Source organism: Canis lupus, chromosome 28, assembly GCF_048164855.1.
Source record: "Canis lupus baileyi chromosome 28, mCanLup2.hap1, whole genome shotgun sequence".
Classification (NCBI taxonomy): Eukaryota; Metazoa; Chordata; class Mammalia; order Carnivora; family Canidae; genus Canis; species Canis lupus.
In genome coordinates, this window is record NC_132865.1 from 39,228,445 (window position 1) to 39,252,049 (window position 23,605).

The 23,605-nt window shown below is 34.6% G+C and overlaps 1 protein-coding gene across 5 annotated transcripts in view; it reads right to left on the minus strand.

The window, feature by feature from the left end:
- The window catches only part of SNTG1 (syntrophin gamma 1), an 814,835-nt gene that overhangs the window by 84,002 nt on the left and 707,228 nt on the right, over positions 1–23,605 (minus strand). For all 5 annotated transcript variants that reach the window (XM_072804669.1, XM_072804667.1, XM_072804668.1 and 2 more), the window contains 2 exons: positions 5,744–5,860; positions 4,562–4,633 (listed from right to left, as the gene is read on the minus strand). In XM_072804669.1, the coding sequence (XP_072660770.1) occupies positions 4,562–4,633; positions 5,744–5,860 (189 nt within the window). The remainder of the gene's footprint in view (positions 1–4,561; positions 4,634–5,743; positions 5,861–23,605) is intronic.

Sequence of the window (23,605 nt, forward strand, 5' to 3'; positions counted from 1 at the left end):
TTTCCTATAGAAACTGATATAAAGTTGTTTTCATTTAAAGAGATAATCAAAGAATATATAGTACCTCAAAATCATAGAGGAAAAGTACTAAAGAATATGTTAGTTAATAGAAAATATAACGCATTTTAAAATTTCCCAATGTTTGTGGTATTTCTCAACTTTTAAAATTAATGTGTTGTGATTTTTTTCTCATTCTAAATATTCACATTCATGCCCAATTTTATATTCCTAGTTTTGCATTTTTTTTTTTTTTTTAGTAATGAGGCCCTCAAATTGAATAAGTGAGAAGTCCCAGGATATCTGGACACACTGCACATGGGGTCCTTTAATGGCAAAGTACCCAAAACTAAGAATCAGTATGCCATCAGTTAATTGTCTGGAGTATTGGTTTTGCCACTTCATATAAAGTATCTCTTGGTCATTCCTTCTTCTTCTAGTATCAGAAAATATAACAAGATTCTAGTTTTTGTTTTTCCTTTTTTCTCAATTCTCCATGGTGTTTCAGGTTCCTCACCAATTGCCCTTCCTAAATTTAAGACGTGTAACATCTGAGATTTCTATTATGTATGCCAGTAGACAAGTGCAACAGGATCTGGGCAGGATATGTGCAGTAGGGGTTATCAGGATAGAAATGCTGGTGCCCCTGCTGTGCCAGATGGGTAAGACCTGTTAAATTGGAAAAGCTGGCCTCAGACATGAGTGAGGACAGACATCTCTAGGTCAGGGCTGCTAAGGGGTATTTGCAGAGCTGATAGGCTTTGTAAATAGGAACCATGATTATCAACTAAGGCTAAGAATGAGAAGTATTTGTTAATTTTGAAGGAAAGGAAGAAGGTTTATCCTAGGCTGTGGTAGATTAGGCAAGAGGACAGAATTCTGAGATAGAATTAAAGGCTTTCTTGAAGTGCAAGTCCAGAGAACAACAAATTGTGAGTTTTTTCCCAGCTGCATACAGCTACAGTTCAGCCTTTGAGTTGGAATTCAAGCAATTATTTTGCCCAGAGTCAGATAAACCAGAGCAGTGGGAGAGGACAGGCCGCCATAGGCATGTGGCTGTCATCAGGGTAAAGAGCACTTCAGGCCCCTGTACAATCTTCTCTGATCCTTTCCTCACCCTGCACCTCTTCAGCCCACTGCTCGTGCCTTGTTGGAATGGATTGTCTCTATCTAAGATCTTTGCAGCAGCTCTGGAGCATTCCTCCCACCCCTACTTGTCCCTCCAATCTCATCTCACACTGTGGTGATAAGACTATTTTGAAAAAGGCAAACTCAGTCAACTGCTCAGGCTTGAAATCATTAGGGAGCTCTTTTGTTCTTCAGATAAGTTTTATATTCTTGTTATTGTCTTTCAACAGCTTCCTTCCTCCCCATGCAAACAACAGCATTAGCTTCATATCAAAACAAATTACAGATATGCTGAACATTTTTTAGTTGCTTAATTGACACATTTTTCTTTGTACATCTGGACAAGTTTGCACATTACTTCCTATGCCCACGATCCTCCTTCTTCTCCCACTCACCAAACTCCAATCCCAACCATGACACATCATCTGAACCTTTTAATGATCATTTATATTTTGAGTTTATTTAAGGCCTCCTCCAAAATGCCCTCCCTAAATTCCTTTGTCAGCTAGGCTTTTTGTGAGTTCAGCCCTCCCATACAGTTGCCCTGAATCTCTAATACTTAGTTGAGTGCTTGGCACAGAGAGAATACTTCATGAGTACTTGCAATATGAATTAATTAATAAAATTACATTCACATATCAATTAATGAAGTGTTAACCTTCACAGCATCCTATGCTTTGTTAGCTGCACTGAACTGCTAATAAAACATAGGATGCTGTGATTAGCTCCCCTGAACAGAAGTTTAAAGTGCCTAATATATTTGCAAAGGGTAATATTTTTAGTAACAGAGTTATAATTTTCTGCCAAGATTCTCTTGTTCTGAAAATTTTGTTCTCTCATCACTTGGCTGGCTTTCTCATCTTATTTCTTTCCAACTTATCAATGTTTATACTGACAGAGAAAGAGGTAATACAGTATAATATTTAAGAGCACAGATTTTTGAGACCGACTACAAAATTCAAATCCTTACTTCTAACATTTACTAGAGATTGTGACCTTGAGCTATTCACTTAAACTTTGGCTTGGTTTCCATATATGTGAAATAGGAATCATAGTGGTATTGTAAAGATTAAATACATTACTATATCAAGAAACTGAGAACAATACCTGGCACATATGTGTAAACTATATATACTGGGTAACTATTATTGCTTCATTTTTCTTATTACTGGTATAGCTTCATATCAGAAGAGAGAAGAGAGAGTAGCTGTAGATGTTCTGTGGTCTAGATAATTAAAATGTGCCTTTAAATTTGCCTTCTCTGAGAGATCCCTTTCTGGAAATTGAAGTCTACAATCCATACATCTGCACAGGATAGTAGTTGGCTGAGTTACAGACGACTCCCTTCAGAACTGCTCCCGGACCCAACTCTCTGAGTCTGGACTCCTTGTCAAGCCACTCATCCTCCAAGCACTGATCTGAGTGCAGGAAAAGTATCCACTGAACATTAAGTCTTATGTCCACTCCTCTATTCTTGTGCTATATGAAATTTTCATTTGGGAAAAAAAAATCCTCAGTAGACAATTTTATGTGTCAAATATAAATCCAAGAGCCACAGAATATTAGTGTTGTATTGCTTAATAGCAGGAACGCTTTCTTATTTATATATCACAAGTGAGAGTAGAATTATATTTTATTGTCTAAAAAATATTTATCTCCAAGACTCACTAACTTATGTAAAAATTTTCCCAAAGCAACTAATGAGCTTATAGGAAGTTTTATGGGAAAAGAGAAATGAAAAGTGCTCTTTGATTTTAATTTGGGCAGAGTGCAAATGCATGGACGCTTCTAGATATTTGTAATGATACTGTAAATTGATATGGCTTTTCTAGGAAGTAATTTAGATAGCTAAACCTAACATCCTTAATATGTTGAAATATTTTCCACCCAAGATTTCAAAAACTCAGAATTTAGATCGAAGGAAATAACTAGAAAGTTACATCAAAGTCTGTGGGCAAACACTAATTCTTTGCTACCTATTTTTTGTGTGTGTGCCTTCATATTAACTTTATGTCTGTGTCATTTTAATAATATGTAAGCTCAATGAAAGCAAGGACTTTTACTGCTTTTTTTCCCCTAACCATTTAACAAGCACTTAGCAGATTACCTGGTATATGTCAAATATTCAACCATTATCTATTATATAAATCAGTCATTATTGTGATGTCTGATAGGACAAATGAGGAAGCACCTAAACAGCTAAATAAATATGGCCATGATAGGATATTTTAAATCTACCAAAAGGTCAAAGTTTTTAAGTATATGTATCTTTCTTCTTAATTCCACCAGTTTTTTTACTAAAAATTTCAATTAGAATCTCATTTAATTAGATTCAATTAGAATTCCATTAGCCGTTTTGATAATTATTTTAAAAAAATGGAGTTAGGTATGCTCTCTGCTACATCTTTTGGAAGTTGCCAGGCCCTTCTTTACGAACAATCAACTCAAGTATATCAGAGTTTTTCTTCCATAAATTCATAAATAGAACTAAACTAAGCACATACATGATGATGAGCAAACAATGACCTATATTTTTATTTAGCTCTTGTGCTACTGTGAATGTCAGCTTTAATACAGGATTATTTTATAGGAAAGAAAAATTTTGAACACATTTGAGGTTACCACATTTTTTTCTCTGCCTTCAGATACTTTTGATACATTTCATTTATGTTGTAAATGTTCCAGCATTTTCTACTGAGTCTTCAACTAGAAGAAAATAATAGACATAAAATGCAGGGAACTTAGTTCTCCTTGGTTACACAAACACGGTCAACTTACCAAGGATTTATATCATCTGTAGTTCCAAGCCTACAGACCTCAGAGTAAAAACTGAATGTAGACTATTATTTAGGTTTTATAAATTATTCCCATTTTGATTCTCAAAAATGGCTACAGAAACCATTTGAAATCTCACAGAATTCTTGATGACTTCTAATTCCAATTATCTAGTGTTTAACAGAACTTTGATTTATGATAATTATTTTACAAACACAGGTAACCTTCGTCTGAGATTTAAAAAAATTATCTTTCTTTGCACATCTTTATATTTTCTGCATTTTCTTATTCCACATCTTTTCCAAGACTTTTTCTTTTGCATTTTCCTTAAAAAAAGGAAAAACAAACAAAGCAAATATGGTATTAATTGAGGTTTAAATTAAGATTATTTTCAATTGACTTTCTACTTGTCCCTCAATAAACTTCTACTAAGCTTCTTCCTGTTCCTCTCCCCAGGTGGAGGGACTACAGAATCTGCTTAGCAATTACTTAAACTGATATGAGTGTGCTTATTTACTTCTCTGCATTCTATCTTTTATACATATTTTTCCTTTTCTTTATCTTTTATATACTTGCATCATTTGTTTTCATCAGCTACTTCTGAACCCAGAACAATTGGTAAGGAAAAGCCATGAAAATTTTCACTACTTATTATTCATACCTTGAGAATCTTGCACATAATCTCATAAACTGAAAATGTTTTCTCTGCTCGGGTCCAGTCCCATGTTGTCACCTTTAAAAGATGAGAGACTAATATGTCATTTGTTTTAGAAAGATAACCCCTATTTCCCTTTTCATTTTGCTTACATAATATGGTGCATGATGAAACTTTCCCATATGTACTATACAATCTCAGTAGTGGAGTTTTTTTTATAGAGTTCATGTGTGGTATTTTGGTGTCCTCTCTTCTAAGCTTTTTCACCATTTCTTCCTCTTTCACTGAATGTTTTATGTTACAGGTAAAAATCTCCTTTTGTCCAATGTACTTACATATTTTAAGTAATGTATTATCTACATAAATGCTACATATTTATATTTCACACATGTAATAATTTTACTACGGGTTACATACAAAGCAGAATACTACACTTTAATGCTGGCTTTAATTTTTTTAAAAAGACATAATTTATATCAGGAAGTTATTTCCAGATGTGAACACCTTATAACATTGTGAAGACACTAAACACTATAATGAGGTTATTTCACTTTCTTATGTTTAAAACATATTTATCTGTCGTCATGAGAAATTACTCAGAGTAGGATTATAGTTAAATACATAAGTATTAATGTTTTTTTTTCCAGTTTTCTGGGTGCTTTGAACTTCATGTAGACATAGACATTCAAAATAGCAGCAGGTCAGACTTGATATTTCCAAGATCCTGTGTAACATCAGACCTGTAAGTGAGTGGTCTGGCATTTGAAATTTATATTCAATAAATATTTATTGAGAATCTACTATTGTGTAAGGCACATGTTTCCAAAAGAAAGACCTTAGATGCAATAGGTAACCATATATATTTAATACAAAGACCAACGACTATCCAACGACAGGATAGCAAAATAATATATGTTTTTTAATTTAGACAGACCAATCACACAGATAAACATATTGACTGTCATAAGTGCCTAGGCAGAAATACCATCCGGGATTATAAAGTAAATATTTAACACTGGAACATATATCTTTATGAAGATATTTTCAGAAACATGTGGACTGTTTTCTATTTTTTCTGTATTTTATTTTAAAAATATATTGATAAGTTGCTATTTACTACTATTAAGTTGATGTCACTCTCTCATGGCAATATGGGAAAAGTAAAAAACATTGGACAAAGACACTTACTGGAGGTGCCAGAAACTTGTAAAGACATGATCCCCTTAGGGCTAGAAATGTTGGTGAGTATGCACGATCTTGTAGAGGGTCCTGCTCCCGTGCTTCACACCAGCCCATATAGACTATCTGCAAGAAAATTGAATATGATTAACAGTCAAAAAAGTCTCATTACCGTTGTGTAATTTTTATATCTTCGGTATTTTAATTCTCATAAAATTATCAAATTAATTGATGCAAAAAATATATTAGCCAGACATAACTTCCAATAAGTGAATGTGAACCACTCCTAAGAGTTTATATTTCCATCAGCACTTATCAAGTGTTTGTTTATGTGATCCACCTTGGTGTAAATTATATCTCCCACTCTCTACCATTCATACCATAAAGATGTTTCTTCATAATAAAATTTATTGATTTGTCTCATCAGTTTCCCAATTAGTGATATTTTACTAAGGGGATGTGCTCCCAGGATAAAATATTTAAGGAGATGAGTCAAAGACAGGTACCCAGTGTGACTACCACTGTTGTGGTATATTGCATCTCCCCTCTACCTGACAGGATGGGATAATAACCATTGTTTTAGTCACAGATCTAAGAGGAATATAGATTATTCAAATATTATTCATATGTTAAATGGCAATGATAACAGCTCTTTTGTCTCTAGATCTTAAATGATAGTGGGTCAATTTCCAAAAGGAAATCATGTGAGATAAGACACTCCTCATTCAATTATTTGATTCTTGTGAAGCTCAAACATAAACATAAGCATTTATTTAATGAGTAATATATTCCTGACAATGTATTCATCTGTCATTTATCTCTTACTGAAACTCTATGTGGTAGAAATATCTGGGAGGATATATTTCTCACCTCATGTAACTTACTTTGGTTTTATGGTTGACAGAATGTTCTTTTCTGCTCTCAGAACTAACTTTCTTTCTTTCTTTCTTTCTTTCTTTCTTTCTTTCTTTCTTTCTTTCTTTCTTCCTATGAGATCTGTTATGACTAATGGGATATTAATGCACATGACACATGTAGAGTCGGACTTAGTATCTTGTGCTTTCACCATTACCATAAGAAAAGCATACTCAAGATATATATATATGGAACTGACCAGAGTTGAAACTACCTCCTGGACCCAAGTTTAGCCAAATCCAGCCTAGAGGCTAATTCCAAACAACCAGTTCACTTGCAGAGAGAAATACAGATAAGTAGACTTCTCATGTTCATGGGTTAAAATAATTATTTGTAAAAAATATTCATAATATCCAAATTGACCTATAGATGCAATACCATTCCTATCAAAATTCCAATGGTATTCCTTACAGAAATAGAAAAATTATCTTAAAATACTAACTAGTGGAGGAGGCAAGATGGTGGAAGAGTAGGAGTCCTCATTTCATATGGTCCCCCAAATTTAGCTGGATAACTATTAAACCATCCTGAACACCTATGAATTCAACCTGAGATGTAAAGAAAGGATGGCTGAAACTCTACAAATAGAGAAGTGACCCCTTTTTGCAAGGTAGAAGTGCAGAGAAGAGAAATGGAGGGGATATATTGAAAGAATAATGGTGGGGGGAGGGATCCTTTGTAAGCTGGCTATAGGAAAGTAATACAGCCTTGGGGCTCAAAATTGGGACCTTTAGAAATCTCCTGTGAGAGACTTCCTGGCCTGAAAGGTGCTCAGTGGTGAAGCAGGGACAGAATTGTAGGAGAGACAGTGGGATCTCAATATTCCCAGGGACACAGAAAGAACAGGAGCCTGAGCCAGCAGAGTTCCCAAGCATTAGAGTTGGGAGACAGGTTTAGGTCAGTGAGCCTGGAAGAAGTCTCAGCATGTTGTTCCATAAACTACAAACCTCCAATGGGACAGATTGAGTGACTGCTTTCCATGCTGGATCTCTGCAAAGGACTGGAAAAAAGAAACCCTTCACTTTCATCTGGGAGAGGTGGAGCAGGTGCCCAGTCAACAGTGTGAATACTCTCAGTGCCAGGGCCCTGCAATGGACAGAGGCAGGGTGACCCTCCACATCTGCCAGGAGGGGCAGCTAGAAGGTATATTTGAACAAATCATAGCTGAGAACTTCCCTAATATGGGGAAGGAAACAGGCATTCAGATCCAAAAGGTAGAGAGGATCCTTCCCCAAATCAACAAAAGCCAATCAACACCCCAACATATAATAGTGAAGCCTGCAAATTTCAGAGATAAAGAGAAGATCCTGAAAGCAGTTAGAGACAGGAGATTCCTAACATATAAGTGTGTGTGTGGGGGTGGAATATTAGATTAACAGCAGACCTGTTCACAGAGACCTGGCAGGCCAGAAAGGACTGGCATGATATATTCAAGGTCCTAAATAAAAAAACATGCAGCCAAGAATATTTCATCCAGCAAGACTGTCATTCAGAATGGAGGGAGAGATGAAGATATCCAGAAACTGAAAGAATATATGACCACCAAACCAGCCCTACAAGAAATATTAAGGGGGATCCTGTAAGTGAAGAGGGAGCCCAAAGAAACACAATCTGCAGAAACAGGAGCTGTAGGGTAATACAATGCCACTAAATTGATATTTTTCAATAGTTACTCTGAACATGAATGGACTAAATGATCCAATCAAAAGACACAGGGTATCAGATTGGATAAAAAAGCAAGAGCCATCTATATGCTGTTACAGGAGACTCATTTTAGACCTAAAGACAGCCCAGGCTGAAAATGAAGAGGTGGAGAATCATTTACCATGGAAATGGACCTCAAAAGAAAGCTGGGGTAGCAATCCTCATATCAGATAAGTTAGATTTTAAACCAAAGACTATAGTCAAAGAGATGAAGAGGGACACTATACCATACTTAAAGGGTCTATCCAACAAGAAGACCTAACAAGAGCACCTGAGGGGCTCAGTGGTTGAGCATCTATCAGCCTTTGGCTTGGATCCTGATTCCGGGGTCCTGAGATTGTGTCCCATATCAGGCTCCCCACAGGGAGCCTGTTTTCTCCCTCTGCCTATTTCTCTGCCTCTCATGAATAAATAAATTCTAAAAAAAAAAAAGACCTAAAATTATGAATATTTATGCCCCTAATGTGGGAGCAGCCAATTATATCAACCAATTAATAACTAAAGTAAAGAAACACATAGCTAATAGTAAATTAATAGTAGGAAACTTCAACACTCCAGTGTCAGCAAAGGACAGATGTTCTAAGCAGAAAATTGACAAGAAACATGGGCTTTGAATGACACAGATGGACTTCACGGATATATATAGAATTTTCCATCCTAATGCAACAGAATACACATTCTTCTCAAATGCACATAGAATCTTCTCTGGAATAGACCACATACTGGGTCACAAATCAGGTCTCAGCTAATACCAAAAGATTGGGATTATTCCCTGCATATTATCAGACCACAATGCTTTAAACTAGAACTCAATCACAAGAAGAAATTAGGAGGAAGTCAAAAACGTGGAGGTTAAAGAGCATCCTACTAAAAAATGAATGGGTCAACCAGGAAATTAGAAAAGAATTAAAAAGATTCATACAAACTAATGAAAATGAAAACACAACTGTTCAAAACCTTTGCAAACAGCAAAGGCAGTGCTAAGAGGAAGTACATTTCAATACAAAACTCCCTCAAAAATTTAGAAAAATCTCAAACACACAAGCTAACCTTACACCTAAAGGAACTGGAGAAGGAACAGCAAATAAAGCTTAAACCAAGCAGGGGAAGAGAAATAATAAAGATTAGGGCAGAACTCATTGAAATAGACACCAGAATAGTAGAACAGATCAATGAAACTAGGAGCTGGTTCTCTGAAAGAATTAATAAGACAGATGAATACCTAGCCAAACTTATTAAAAGAGGAAAAGACTCAAGTTAATAAAATCATGAATGAAAGAGGAAAGATCACTACCAACACCAAGGAAGTACAAACAATTTTAAGAACATATTATGAGCAACCATATGCCAACAAATTAGGCAACCTGGAAGAAATGGATGCATTCCTAGGAAACCTATAAATTACCAAAACTGTAATAAGAAGAAATAGAAAACCTGAACTGAGCAATAACCAGAAAGGAAATTGAAACAGTCATCAACAGCCTCCCAAGAAACAAGAATCCAGGGCCAGATGACTTCCTAGGGGAATTCTACCAAACATTTAAAGAAGAAATAATACCTATTCTACTGAAACTGTTTCAAAAGATAGAAATGAAAAGAAAACTTCCAAATTCGTTCTATGAGGCCAGGATTATCTTGATCCCAAAGCCAAAGACCCCCAACAAAAAGAATTACAGACCAATATCTCTGATGAACGTGGATGTCAAAATACTCACCAAGATACTAACCAATAGGATCCAAAAGTATATTAGAAGGATTATTCACCACTACCACATGGTATTTATCCCTGGGATGCAGGGGCAGTTTGACATTCATGAATCAATCAACATGACAGATCACATTAATAAAAGACAAGAACCATGTGATCCTCTCAATTGATGCAGAGAAAGCATTTGACAAGATACAGCATCCATTCCTGATCAAAACTCTTCAGAGTGTAGGGATAGAGGGGACATTCCTTAATATCATAAAAGCCATCTATGAAAAGGCCACAGTCAATATCATTCTTAGTGGAGAAAAACTGAGAGCTTTCCCCCTAAGGTCAGGAACATGACAGGGATGTCCACTCTCACCACTATTATTTAACATAGTACTAAAAGTCCTACCTCAGCACTCAAACAACAAAAAGAAATAAAAGGCATAAAATTGGAAAAGAAGATGTCAAATTCTCAGTCTTTGCACGTGACATGATACTGTATACGGAGAACCCAAAAGACTCCACCCCAAAATTACTAGAACTCTTACAGCAATTCAGCAATGTGGCAGGATGCAAAATCAATGCACAGAAATCAGTTGCATTTCTATACACTAACAATGAGACTGAAGAAAGAGAAATTTAGGAATCAGTCTCATTTACAATTATACCAAAAACCATAAGATACCTAGGAATAAACCTAACCAAAGAGGTAAAGGATCTACTCTAAACCCTCAAAAACACTATGGAAGAAATTGAAGAAGACAAAAAGAAAATATCCTATGCTCATGGATTGGGAAAAAAAATATTGTGAAAATATATATGTTACCCAGAGCAATTTACACATTCCACACAATCCCCATCAAAATACCATGGACTTTCTCCACAGAGTTGGAACAAAGAATCCTAACATTTGTATGGAATCAGAAAAGACCTTGAATAGCCAGAGGAATGTTGAAAAAGAAAACCAAAGCGGGGGGGTGGGGGGGCTTCACAATGCTGACTTCAAGTTATATTACAAAGCTCTGATCCTCAAGACAGTGTGGTACTGGTACAAAAACAGACACATGGGTCAATGGAACAGAATAGAGAAGCCAAAAATGGACCCTCAACTCTATGGTCAACTCACCTTTGACCAAGCAGGAAAGATTATCCAATGGAAAAAAAAGACAGTCTCTTCAACAATTAGTGCTGGGAAAATTGGACATCCACACGCAGAAGAATGAAACTGGACCATTCTCTTACACCATACACAAAGATAAACTCAAAAGGGATGAAAGATCTAAATGTGATACAGGAATCTATCAAAATCCTAGGGGAGAACACAGGCAGCAACATTTTTGTATTCGGTCACAGCAACTTCTTGCAAGATACATCTATGAAGGCAAGGGAAACAAAAGTAATAATGAACTATTGGGACTTTATCAAGATAAAGGGCTTCTCCACAGTGAAGGAAACAGTCAACAAAACTAAAAGACAACCTACAGAATGGGAGAAGATATTTGCAAATGACAAATCAGATAAAGGGCTAGTAACCAAGATATATAAAGAACTTATCAAATGCAACACTCCAAAAAATAAACAACCCAGTCAAGAATTGGACAGAATACATGTACAGACATTTCTCAAAAGAAGACATACACATGGCCAACAAGCACATGAAAAAATGCTCCACATCACTTGTCAATAGGGAAATACAAATCAAAACCACAATGAGATATCACTTCACATTGGTGAGAATGGCTAAAATCAACAAGACAGGAAACAACAAATGTTGAGAATGTGGAGAAAGGGAACCCTCTTACTGTTTTTGGGAATGGAAGCTGGTGCAGCCACTGTGGAAAACGGTGTAGAGGTTCTTCAAGAAGTTAACAATAGAGCTACCCTACACCCAGCAATTGCACTACTGGGGATTTACCCCAAAGATACAGATGTAGTGAAACGGTGGGACACTTGCACCCCCATGTCCATAGCAGCAATGTCCACAATAGCCAAACTGAGGGAAATAAACCATGAGAAACTCTTAATTCTGGGAAACTCTGGGAGAATGTGAGTTACTAGCAATCTGCTTTTCTTGACCTGGATTGAGGCTATGCAGGGGTTTGGCTTTTTAATGATCAAGTCATCTATGTTTTATGAACTTTCTTTACATTCATTTTATTTTATAAAACCCCTTTTAAAAAGGCATACAGTGTGTTTTATTAGTAATAGCCTTATGACAATCTTAAAATAACAGAGCTTTGTGAGTTTTATAGGAAAAAAATATTCTGACAAATATAGTTAAATTGTCCATTCTTGGGCCACTGCAATGAGAAGAAATTTTAGTTATTGCAAATTATTTAATCATTATATCACTTCCCAATTAGGTCAGAATCTTTCATTTGAACTCAGTTTGGTAAAACTTATAGTTACTCTATGTTTATGACTCTCTGTATTGGAAGAAAAGAAAAGAATACATGATTATAAGAAGGAAATATTTAAGTTTCTTAAGAGTATGAAAGTTGAATTTGTTGTCTCTTCCTGCCTCTATAAGTTGCTGGAAGCTGAATTATTAAGAAAGATAGACATATTTTTCAAGAATTGAATACAATTTTATTATTTTGAACCGAGTGTAGCTTTGGGGATGAGTTGAGGATATACCTAATAAAAATGGGATTATCAGATTTGTAAGTGATATTTCTTCATTCTTGTTCTCCAGGCCAAGGACTGCCCTTATTTTCTCCTGTTTCAAAACAAGGAAAAGAGGTTCTCAATTGTGCAGAGATGTCAAAAGGTATTCTTTGGTTTTCATCATTATCAGGACTCTTGTGAAATAATTATATGGTTGAGGAGACCTAAGCATTTTTAATAAATTCTTCCCATGCATGTCACAGTAAATGATAATTCTAAAACAAATCAAATCAAAACAAAAACAAAAAATCCAACTGTATCACTTAATCCTAAAAAATTTTTAAAAACCAAGTGGGCAATAAAGGCTTAAGAGTATTTCAAATGATATTTTAGAAATAAGGATAATTAAAAGGAAATGGTTTCTTTTGCACATAAATAACAAGAAGACTTCCAAAATGTATAATTTTAAGACAAATAAATAATTCAGAAACTTGCCTATTTTTCAGTTTTATTGAGGTATATATGGACAAATAAAATTATAAGATATTTAAAGTTGTACACTGTGATGATTTAGTGAACACATATATTGTGAAAAATAGATCTAATTAATACTTTCATGAACCTCACATATGTATGTATTTTATTTATACAGATAAGAACATAAAAGTTCTACTCTCAGAAAATTTAAGTTATGTCATAGTGTTAACTACAGTCACCATGTTATTACATCAGATCCTCAGACTTTATTCATCTTCTAGGTCAAAGTTTACACCTTTATACCAACCTCTCTTCATTTCTTCCAGCCCCTGGCAAACACTTGACTCATTGCTTCTGTGAGTTTGACTTATTTTTCTATTCCACGTATGAGTGACACTATGAACTGTTGTCTTTCTCTGTCTAGCTTATTTCACTTAACATGATGCTCTCAAGGTCCACCCATGTTGTCACAGACAACAGGATTTCCTTCCTTCTCAAGGATAAATATAAAATATATTTTATTTCTACTTTATCCATTCATCTGTTGATGTATACTTTGTTTCCATATCTTGGTTATTGTGAATAATGCTACAATGAGCATGGAAGAGCAAATATCTCTTTGAGGCCTTGTTTTCCTCTTCTTTGGGTATTATGGTATATATTGGGTATATTTTTAATTTTTTGAGGAACCTCCATACTGTTTTCCACAGTTGACTGCACAAGTTAACATTTCCACCAAAAGTGTTCCCTTTTCTTCACTAACTCTTGTTATTTTGTGTCTTTTTGATGATAGCCATTCTAACAGGTGTAAGTTAAGGTGATATTTCATTGTGGTTTTGATTTGTATAAATTTGCTTATTTTAAATGATGTGTAATTATCTGAAAACACACTTGATATGTAAAGCCTGCACTACAACAGCAACATTTTATCACTTTAAAATTTATTTTTACAGGGACGTCTGGTGGCTCTGCGGTTGAGCGTCTGCCTTTGGCTCAGGGTGTGATCCTGGAGTCCGGACATCGAGTCCCACATCTGGCCCCCCACAGGGAGCCTGCTTCTCCCTCTTCCTATTTCTCTGCCTCTCTCTGTGTGTCTCATGAATAAATAAATACAATCTAAAAATAAATAAATAAATAAATAAATAAATAAATAAATAAATAAATAAATAAAATTTATTTTCACAGTATTATTTTGCCTCTTTTAAATATACCAATTTCTTAGAGCAATGTAACATAATTGAGTGGAAGGTAGAGATTTCCCCGTAAACCTGCTCCGATATACACAGCCTGTGCGCCTCTCCTCTCCCACTATCAGCATCTCCCACCAGAGTGATACATTTGTTACAATTGATGGTCTTATACTGATACATCATTATCACCCAGAGTCCATAGTTTGCATTATGGTTCTCTCTTGGCATTCCATAGTCTATAGGTTTAACAAATGTATAATGACATGTATTTATCATTAGAATAACATACAGAATCATTTCACTGCCTTAAAAATCCTCTGCGCTCTGCTGATTCAACCTTCCCTCCCTAATCTCTAGAAACCACTTATTTTTCTTATTTTCTACACAATTTCATCTTTTCTAGAATGTCACATGTTTAGATTTAGATACTATGTAGCCTTTTTATTTTTATTTTTTTTTCTATGTAGCCTTTTTAGATTGATTTCCTTCACTTTTTAATAAGAATTTATGGTTTCTCTATGCCCTTTCATGGCTTGATAGCTCAGTTCTTTTTAGTGCTGAGTGATATTCCATTCTTTGGATATACTACAGTTGATTCACCTATAGATAGCTGTCATAGTTGCTTTCAAGTTTTGGCAATTATGAACAAAGATGCTATAAACATCAATGTGCAAGTTTTTGTCTGGACATAAGTTTTCAACCCATTTAGGTATATACCAAGGAGTGTGATCACTGAAATGTATGATAAAAGTATACTTATTTTGTAGGAAACCACAAAGCTGTCTTACAAAGTAATTATACCATTTCTCATATTCTCATACTCACTAGCAATGTATGAGAGTTCTTGTTTCTCCATATCCTTGCCACCATTTGGCATTGTCAGATTCCTGGGTTTGGCTATTGTAGTAAGTGTGATATACACTTGTTTTATTTTTTTCATTTCCCTAAATGACATATATGTGGAATATCTTTCATATGTTTATTTTTCATCTGTGTATCTTCTCTGGTGAGATATCTATTAATATACTAGACATATTTTTAAAATTTGGTTGTTTTCTTATTGTTGAGTTCGAGAGTTCTTTGAATATTTTGGATAATGGTCCTTGATTGGATATATGTTTTGCAAATATTTTCTCCCAATTTGTGGCTTGTCTTTTTCTATTGATATTGTCTTTTGCAGGGCAAAGATTTTACTTTGAATGAATTCCATGTTAGCAATGGTTTTCTTCACAGATTATGCTTTTACAGTTACATCTAAAATGTCATAGACATAGCCAAGGTCATCTAGATTTTTCTCCTATGAGATCATCTGGGAATTTTATGGTTTTGGAATTTACATTTTGTGAAGGATATAAGGTCTATTCTAGATATGTAAATATATTTTTTTGTATATAGATATCCAGTTGTTCTAACACCATTTATTGAAAAGAATACCCAGGGGCACCTGGGTGGCACAGTTAGTTAAGCATCCAACTCTTGGTTTAGGCTCAGGTCATGATCTCAGGATAATGAGACAGAGCCCCAAGTTGGGCTCTGTGCTCAGTGTGGAGTCTGCATAAGACTGTCTCTTTCTCTGTCTCTACCCCTGCCCTGTGTACTATCTTTCTCAAAAAAATAAATAAATCTTTTTTTTTAAAGATTATTTATTTATTTATTTATTTATTTATTTATTTACTTACTTACTTACTTACTTATTCATGAGAAACACAGAGAGAGAGAATGGCAGAGACACAGGCAGAGGGAGAAGCAGGCTCCATGCAAGAAGCCCGATGTGGGATTCGATCCCCGGTCTCCAGGATCGCACTTTGGGCTGCAGGCAGTGCTAAACTGCTACGCCACTGGGGCTGCCCCCCAAAATAAATAAATCTTAAAAAAAAAAAGTAAAAGAAAAGACCATCTGGAAAGGATCCCCCAAAATTTCATAAATGGATTACCTCCTAAGATTAGCAATTAGATGAAAGGAAAATAAGATGGGAGACCACCAGTCTGACTGAATCTGTAACCAGAGCTCCTATTCAGAGCCTGACAGGATTTTTTTAGACCTTTTCCTTTAAACAAATTGAAGATAATGTAGTTGGATGGGTGGATTAATTTACAGTGCTATTTAAGTTGCAATCCAATTCTTTGATTGAAATCAACTATCTTTTTCTTAAAAATCTTTGCAAAACTAGAAATGCAATTCTAGAAGCAGTTCAAAGTTCATCTGTTCTTTTTTCTTTTTTCTCAATCCCTAAACATCCCCTGTTTATCTTAAAAGACTTATACCTTGCATTCTTCTTTGTGCCTGAAATATAAATGTTAAAGTACAAACCTCAGGGAGGTAATTCTTACCATTAGAGAAACAGAAGAGAAAAAGATCACTTGAACTTAGTTTCAGATGTTTATAGCAGCATTATCGACAATAGCTAAAGTGTGGAAAGAGCCCAATGTCTATCAATTGATGAATGCATAAAGAATATGTAATACACACACACACACACACACACACACACACACACACACAATGGGATATTACTCAGCCACCAAAAAGAATGAAATCTTACCTTTGGTGATGGATAGAGCTAGATAGAGTGTATTGTGCTAAATGAGTGAGTCAGAAAAAGACAAATACAAATATGATTTCACTCACATGTAGAATTTAAGAAATGAAACAGATGAATATAGGGGGAGGGAACCATAAGAGACTTTTAACGATAGAGAACAAACTAAGGGTTGATTGAAGGGCGGTGAGTGGGGGGATGGGCTAACTGGGTGCCGGGTATTACGAGGGGCTCTTGTGATGAGCATTGTGTGTTATATGTCAGCAATGAATCACTCAATTCAACATCTAAAACCAATTTTACCATATATGTTAACTAGAATTTAAATATAAGTTTGAAAAAAAAAAGGTTTTAGCCATTGGAACAGGCAGCATCGTTTACCAGAAAATCAACCTAGAAACAATTTGTATTGTAACTAGTAAAATAGAAGCTATAAGGTTTTGGTTTATATCTGTCTGTATGTTTAAGCATGTCAGTATAGATGTGTGGTATTTTCTACTTCTGGATTGTATTATTACATGTAATTTGTAAAAGATCTCTATTTAATTGATTTAAACAAATAAGAACTTATATGAATTATTCATAAAAAGTTTCAAATATAATAGAAACTAATCCAAATGTTTTTCAGGTTCACATGATGTGGGATAATCTTTGGTAACAAAAGCTAGTTTAAATTTGTTTTGATTAAAATAAGTATGTATTCAGAGTATCAGCATTATATGTATTGCAGACATGCACTTCTACCTAGGTTTACTAATCAAATAAGGTTGTGTTATTTCTGTTAAAAAAATTTGTCAATAAGAAAAATAGCTTGGCATGTGATGAGATGAGCACTAGGTGTTATACTGTATGTTGGTAAATTTAATTTAAATAAACAACAACAACAAACAAACAAACAAAAACAAAATAAAAAAAATCTTGCAGAATGTCCCCTTAAAGAGAAGGAAAATAGCTTGGAACAAAGGCTGACTTTTTGTAATTTGTCATGAAATTTTTATGGGTAATCTAAACATAATAACTGTGAATAAGTAAATTAAACAGATGAAAGTAGGATAAAATATTTTTATGTGAACTTTTAAAATGGTTTCCCCCACTCTTTTGGGTAACCTGAAACCTTAAAGTTTTACTATGTTAATTAATAAGTTAAATTAATCGACTATTCAGATAATTTCAAATAGGATAAAATACTGAAATATAAATTACTAAATACAGGTTTATTCACTTTTGGTTTCCTTTTACAGAGGAACTGAGGATATTTGAATCTATTAGTAAACACATTTTATGCTATGCTGAGAAATATTCTATTAAAAAGCACATGTTTCAGGAATCACAGAGTATTTATACTTTCACAGAGTGCTAATGTAAAAGAGAGTTCATAATTGTTTATTTCTTAGTTAAATTTCCTAAGGGTTAAGAATTCTAATTAATATATGTGATTAAAGCTACTAGAAATAATAAAGAAAGCATCTCTGTATCCAAGAAAAGTAGGATATGTGCTTTTGGTAAAAGTCTGAGGGATGGAAATACTTTCTTGTTGAGGGAAAAAAAAAGTAATTTTGTGCTAAACTGAGGCTGACTATTTCAAGAGGGAAGAAGTAGGATAAAATATGAATGTTAAGAAAGTTGTAGAGTATTTGTAGAAAATGAATCTCTGAAAAGGAATTTTAATATGTGGTCAAGCTGGCTAAAATTAAAATGAAGTTATTTTAAAATGAGTTTTAATATCAAAAGTAAACTGGTGCAGATTGGTCCCAAGACTGTGGCAGAGTAAGAGGACCCTAGGCTTGTCTCATTCCAAGAACACAACTAGATAACTATCAAATCATCCTAAATACCCCAGAAATTGGTCTGAAGTCTGACAGGGAATCTCCACAACTAAAGGGAAAAGAGGACACAGCAAAGAAGGTAGGAAGTGCAGAGATGTGATTTAGGAAAGGAACAGATTGTGGCTGCTGCAGAGGTGAGGGAGCTCTTGTCCCAGAAGGGGGTTGAGAGAAAGAGGAACACACAGGGAAATGCACAAGGAGAATGTCTCCTCACAGCCATTGGCGTAGAAAACAAGACAGGCTGAATTTCAGGAGTTCTTGCAACCAATTTGGCTTAAAGCCTATAATTTTAAAGGTCAGTGGGTTTTGCTGTGATACAGCCCTGTGGCCATTCCCTACTCCTGGAGATAAAGCAGGTAAACAACCTTAAGAGGCAGACTAGTATGGAAATGGTGATCTGAAGAATGCCTAGGGCACACAGTGGGGAGATTACTTGTCTTGGAGAGTGTCCCTGGGAGGCATCTGAGGGATACACCTCTTTGGAAAGAGGAGCTTGCTAGTGCCATTTCCCTCCCACACCCCTCAGCATAAATATAGAACCACCAGGGGAGGCAGCACAGAGACACGTCTGCTTAGGTTGCTTACACCTGGTCCCACCTTCTATGCTCTAGTGGGACAACCCTTCTCAGTCAAGCTTGCCTCAGTCCTGCATGGTAGGCCCCACCCCAAGAAGACCAGCACAAGTCCAGTCCCAACCACATCTCCCAACCAGAGATTTCTGCAGGGCCTCGGTTCTCACAGGAGTGGTGCCGGGTCTCATTTCACAAGCAGATCAGGGCACACCTAGTTAAAACTCATCACATTTAGGCCAGGAACCAAACACAGTCCATAGCAGGCAAAGAGAGCCTCTGCAGAGGACTGGCCTAAAAGACAGAACAGCCAAAACACAATAGCAGAGTGCATGCAGCACATGCTGGAGACCCTCACTGAAGTGCCAGGCCCTGAGCACTATATGAACTCTTCTTCATAAGGCCATGACTTTCAGGAGCAGGACACATAACTGGCTTTTCTAACACAGAGAAGAAGGCAGAGACTTAGATAAATGACAAGATGGAGGAACATCAAATCAAATGAAAGAACAAGATAAGGCCACACCCAGGGATCTAAATGAAATAGATCGAAGTAACATGCTTGATGGGGAATTGAAAGCAACAATCATAGGGATACTCACTGGACTTGAGAAAAGAATAGAAGACATCAGGGATACCCATACACACAGAGACAAAAGAGTTAAAAAGGAATCAATTGGAGATGAAGGATGCAATAAATGAGATTGGAAACAGGCATGATGCAACAAACAGTAGGCTGGAAGAAGCAGAGGAACGAGTTAGAGACCCAACTTTAGACCTAAAGACACTCGTAGATTAAAAGTGAGTGGATGGAAAAACATTATCACACAAATGGATGTCAAAAGAAAGTCCAAGTGGCAATACTTATACCAGACAAACTAGACTCTTTTTTGTTCTCGTATTGTTTTTATCCTGCTTTGGTATCAGTGTATTACTGGCCTCATGAATGCTTTTGAACATGACCCCTCTATTCTATTATTTGTAAACTTTTGATAAAGATTGTCATTAATTATCTTTTTTTAAGGTTTGATAGAATTCACTAATGAAACCAAATGAGCTTAGGCTTTCTGTGCTGGGAGAGTTTTGATTCCTAATTCAACTTTCTTGTTATTGGTCTAAAAAGATTTCCTATTTCTTGGATTCAAGATTCATTATTCAACCTTGATAACTTGTGCTTTTTAGGAATTCTCTGCTTTTTCCCTAAGCTATCTGATTTGTTAGTATATAGTTTTCTATAGTGATCTGTTATTACACTAAGTATTTCTGTGGTTATCTGTTGTATTGTTTTCTCTTCCATTTTCTCACTTTGGTCTTTGAGTACTCTCTTTTTTTCTTAGTTAATGTAGTTAAAACATTGCCGACTTTATTTATTTTTAAAAACTGGTCATTTCTTTCAATGTTATGTTATTGTTTACTCTAGTCTCTATTTTATTTATTTCTGATTTTTCTTTTTTACTTTCTTCCCTTACTAACTTTTAGATAAGTTTCTTCTTTTTCCAGTTCTTTGGGGGTGAATGTTAAATTTTTTATCTGAATTTTTTTTCTTAATACAAGCATTTATAACATAAATTTCACTAACATTTGCTTTTGCTGCTTCCCATAGGTTTGTAATATTCAAGTTTTTCTTTTGTTTCCAGACATGTTTTGATTTGTTATTTGGTTTCTTATTTGACCCATCACTTGAGCAGTAGTGTGTTGTTTAATATTTATATGTTAAATATTTAATATTTACATTGTATATTTTCCAGCTTTGTTTTATTATTGAACTTTAGTTTTGTACCAGAGTAGTTGGAAAATATACATGGTAGGATTTTAGGCTTCTTAAATTGGTAATATTCCTTAAATCTTAGTTTTGTACCAGAGTAGTTGGAAAATATACATGGTAGGATTTTAGGCTTCTTAAATTGGTAATATTCCTTAAATCTCTTTTTATGTAATTTAATCAGGGGATTCTGTGTATACTTGAAAAAAATGTGTATTCTATTTTTCTTATATGGAATATTTTATATATACATCTTTTAGAACCATGTATTCTGAAGTATGCTTCATGTAAAAATTTTTATTTAAAAAATAACTGAGAGTACTCATTTAAAATAAAGCATATCAGAGGGAAGATGAGTAGAGGGATGGGTGAAATAGGTAAAGGAGATTTATCAGGATGAACACTGAAGATGATGTATGGAATTAATGAATCATTATATTTTATACCTGAAACTCATGTAACATTGTATTTTAACTATACTGGAATTAAAATAAAAACACTTAAATAAAAAAAGTACACTGGCTAACCAAATTAGAATTTAGTTTTTCTCTGTTAAAAGGACAAAGTTTTCTTAGATTTTTGGTCTGCTCTTAATACAACATTGTAAACAAAGGTTTTTCTTTACCTTTAATGCAATCTCCAAAAGTCAGGTCTTTGATGATCAGGTCTTTGGTTACTTGGAAAAGAAAAAAACTGAATACTACAAGAACTAAGGCTTTTTACAACTACCTAACTTTCTGTATTTGCTTGTAAAATCTTTAATAGTCACTTTGGCTAAATAGGGAACTAAGTATTGTTTCACAGTGACCTAATTCTATTTGACAAAGTGTACAAATCTTTTGACATTTTTTATAAACTTCCCCCAAATCAAATTCTAAAGTCTTTTCCACCTTGAAGTAACTTTTTTTGTTTTGTTGTTTTTTTTTTTTTTCAGGGGGTCCCTGGGCCATCTCAAAAAATTTGTTCTCTCACTTTATAAATAAAGGGGGACATGTGAAACTAATTAAGCTTATTTGGCATGTTAACTTATTCATTGTGAAATAAGTGTTTCTAAACCTTCTTTGATTATATTTATGTGGATATATGTTATTAAAACAAGTGTTGCAGTAAATGTAAGAAATTTCTAAAAATTTGATATGTCCGAATGTAATATTAACACTTGCAATTTTAGTTACTATCTTAAAATGTATTTCACATAGGTAACTAAATTTCCTTGTCAAATGCATTGTAATGAATTCTTATTAGATCTGTAACATGCCATTTTTAAGTCTTTTGTCATTTATAGACAGTTACTGTTTTATTCTGATGTTTCACAAAAAGTGTTCCCTTGAAAGTATTTCATCTTTAAGAAGATTCAAGGAAATGGCTTTTGACAAGTAGTATTTTCAGGTAATTTTAAAATCATAAAACTTAACTGTGTAAAAATTTCCACATCTAGTGGGAAAACTGGATTCAAGCAGAAAAAGAATCAATAACATTGAACTGAATTAACTGAGGAGGGTGATTATAACTTTTATTACTGCCTGTTTAAAATATTGTTGGTTCTCTAATTTTCTCTTTTCCAGATTTTGGGAAACTTTTTTCTTATTTTGTCTAGACTACAATTTTGTAAGACATAGCTTTATGAACAAAGGTGAATTTTTTTCTCCCCACCTGTTCCCTCCAGAATTAAGAAACTTTTAGTGAGAATTCTTATTTTTATGAAAATATAGTTATTTATAAAGGTTCAATAAGAATTTATTCCCCTTGTAAGAAGACACAATTGAAAATGTTGGTCATATACCAAGGCTTTGGAATATCATATTTGAGAGAGATGTGCATACAATCAGATATGACCAGACATTTTTAAGAAAGTAAGAAAAAAAAAAAAAAAGAAAGAAAGAAAGTAAGGTTGACTTTTCAGACCCATTAAGCCCCTTGGAGAAAATCGACCTGGTAATTTGCTTACAGAGTTCCAGAAAAGCAGTCTTAAAAAGAGCTTATATCATCAATCATTATTCTTGCTGCACTTATGTAAATAACCAAAGTTTAATGCAAACAAATTAGTGTTACTGTTAAAAATGAGGGTAATTTTAAAGGAAGAAGAAATTATGTTTTTACCTTTGTCTGTATTAGATTCTAATCCTGTTAATTGTCTTTGAGGTTCTGTTAATATACCTGTAAATTGGACTGGATCCTGAATTCTTTGTTTCCTCAAAAATCTGGCTAGTACTTTCCAAACTAATATTTCCAATTTTCTTCCACTCTTCTGATCTGGAATCACTAAGAACAGAGTGCTTTTGAATATTCTAGGAAGAGACTATATCAGGTCTTCTTTATTACCCAGATGACAGTCAAACTTCGTGAGCTTACATCTTGGATATGCATCTCACAACTAAAGAAGGTCCTATCTGACATCTGGTCCTATACAAGCATTGGAGTTCTCTCGAAGAAATTGAAAAGGAAGAGAATAGCTGGAAACTAAGGTAGACTGCTTCCTCTAAGCATCAGATCAAAACTTCATCCTTTAATTGAACTTGAAACTTTTTTTTTTCTTCTTATTCTTTCCTTTACTCTGGCATTGATCTGCAAAGGTAATGCCCTCA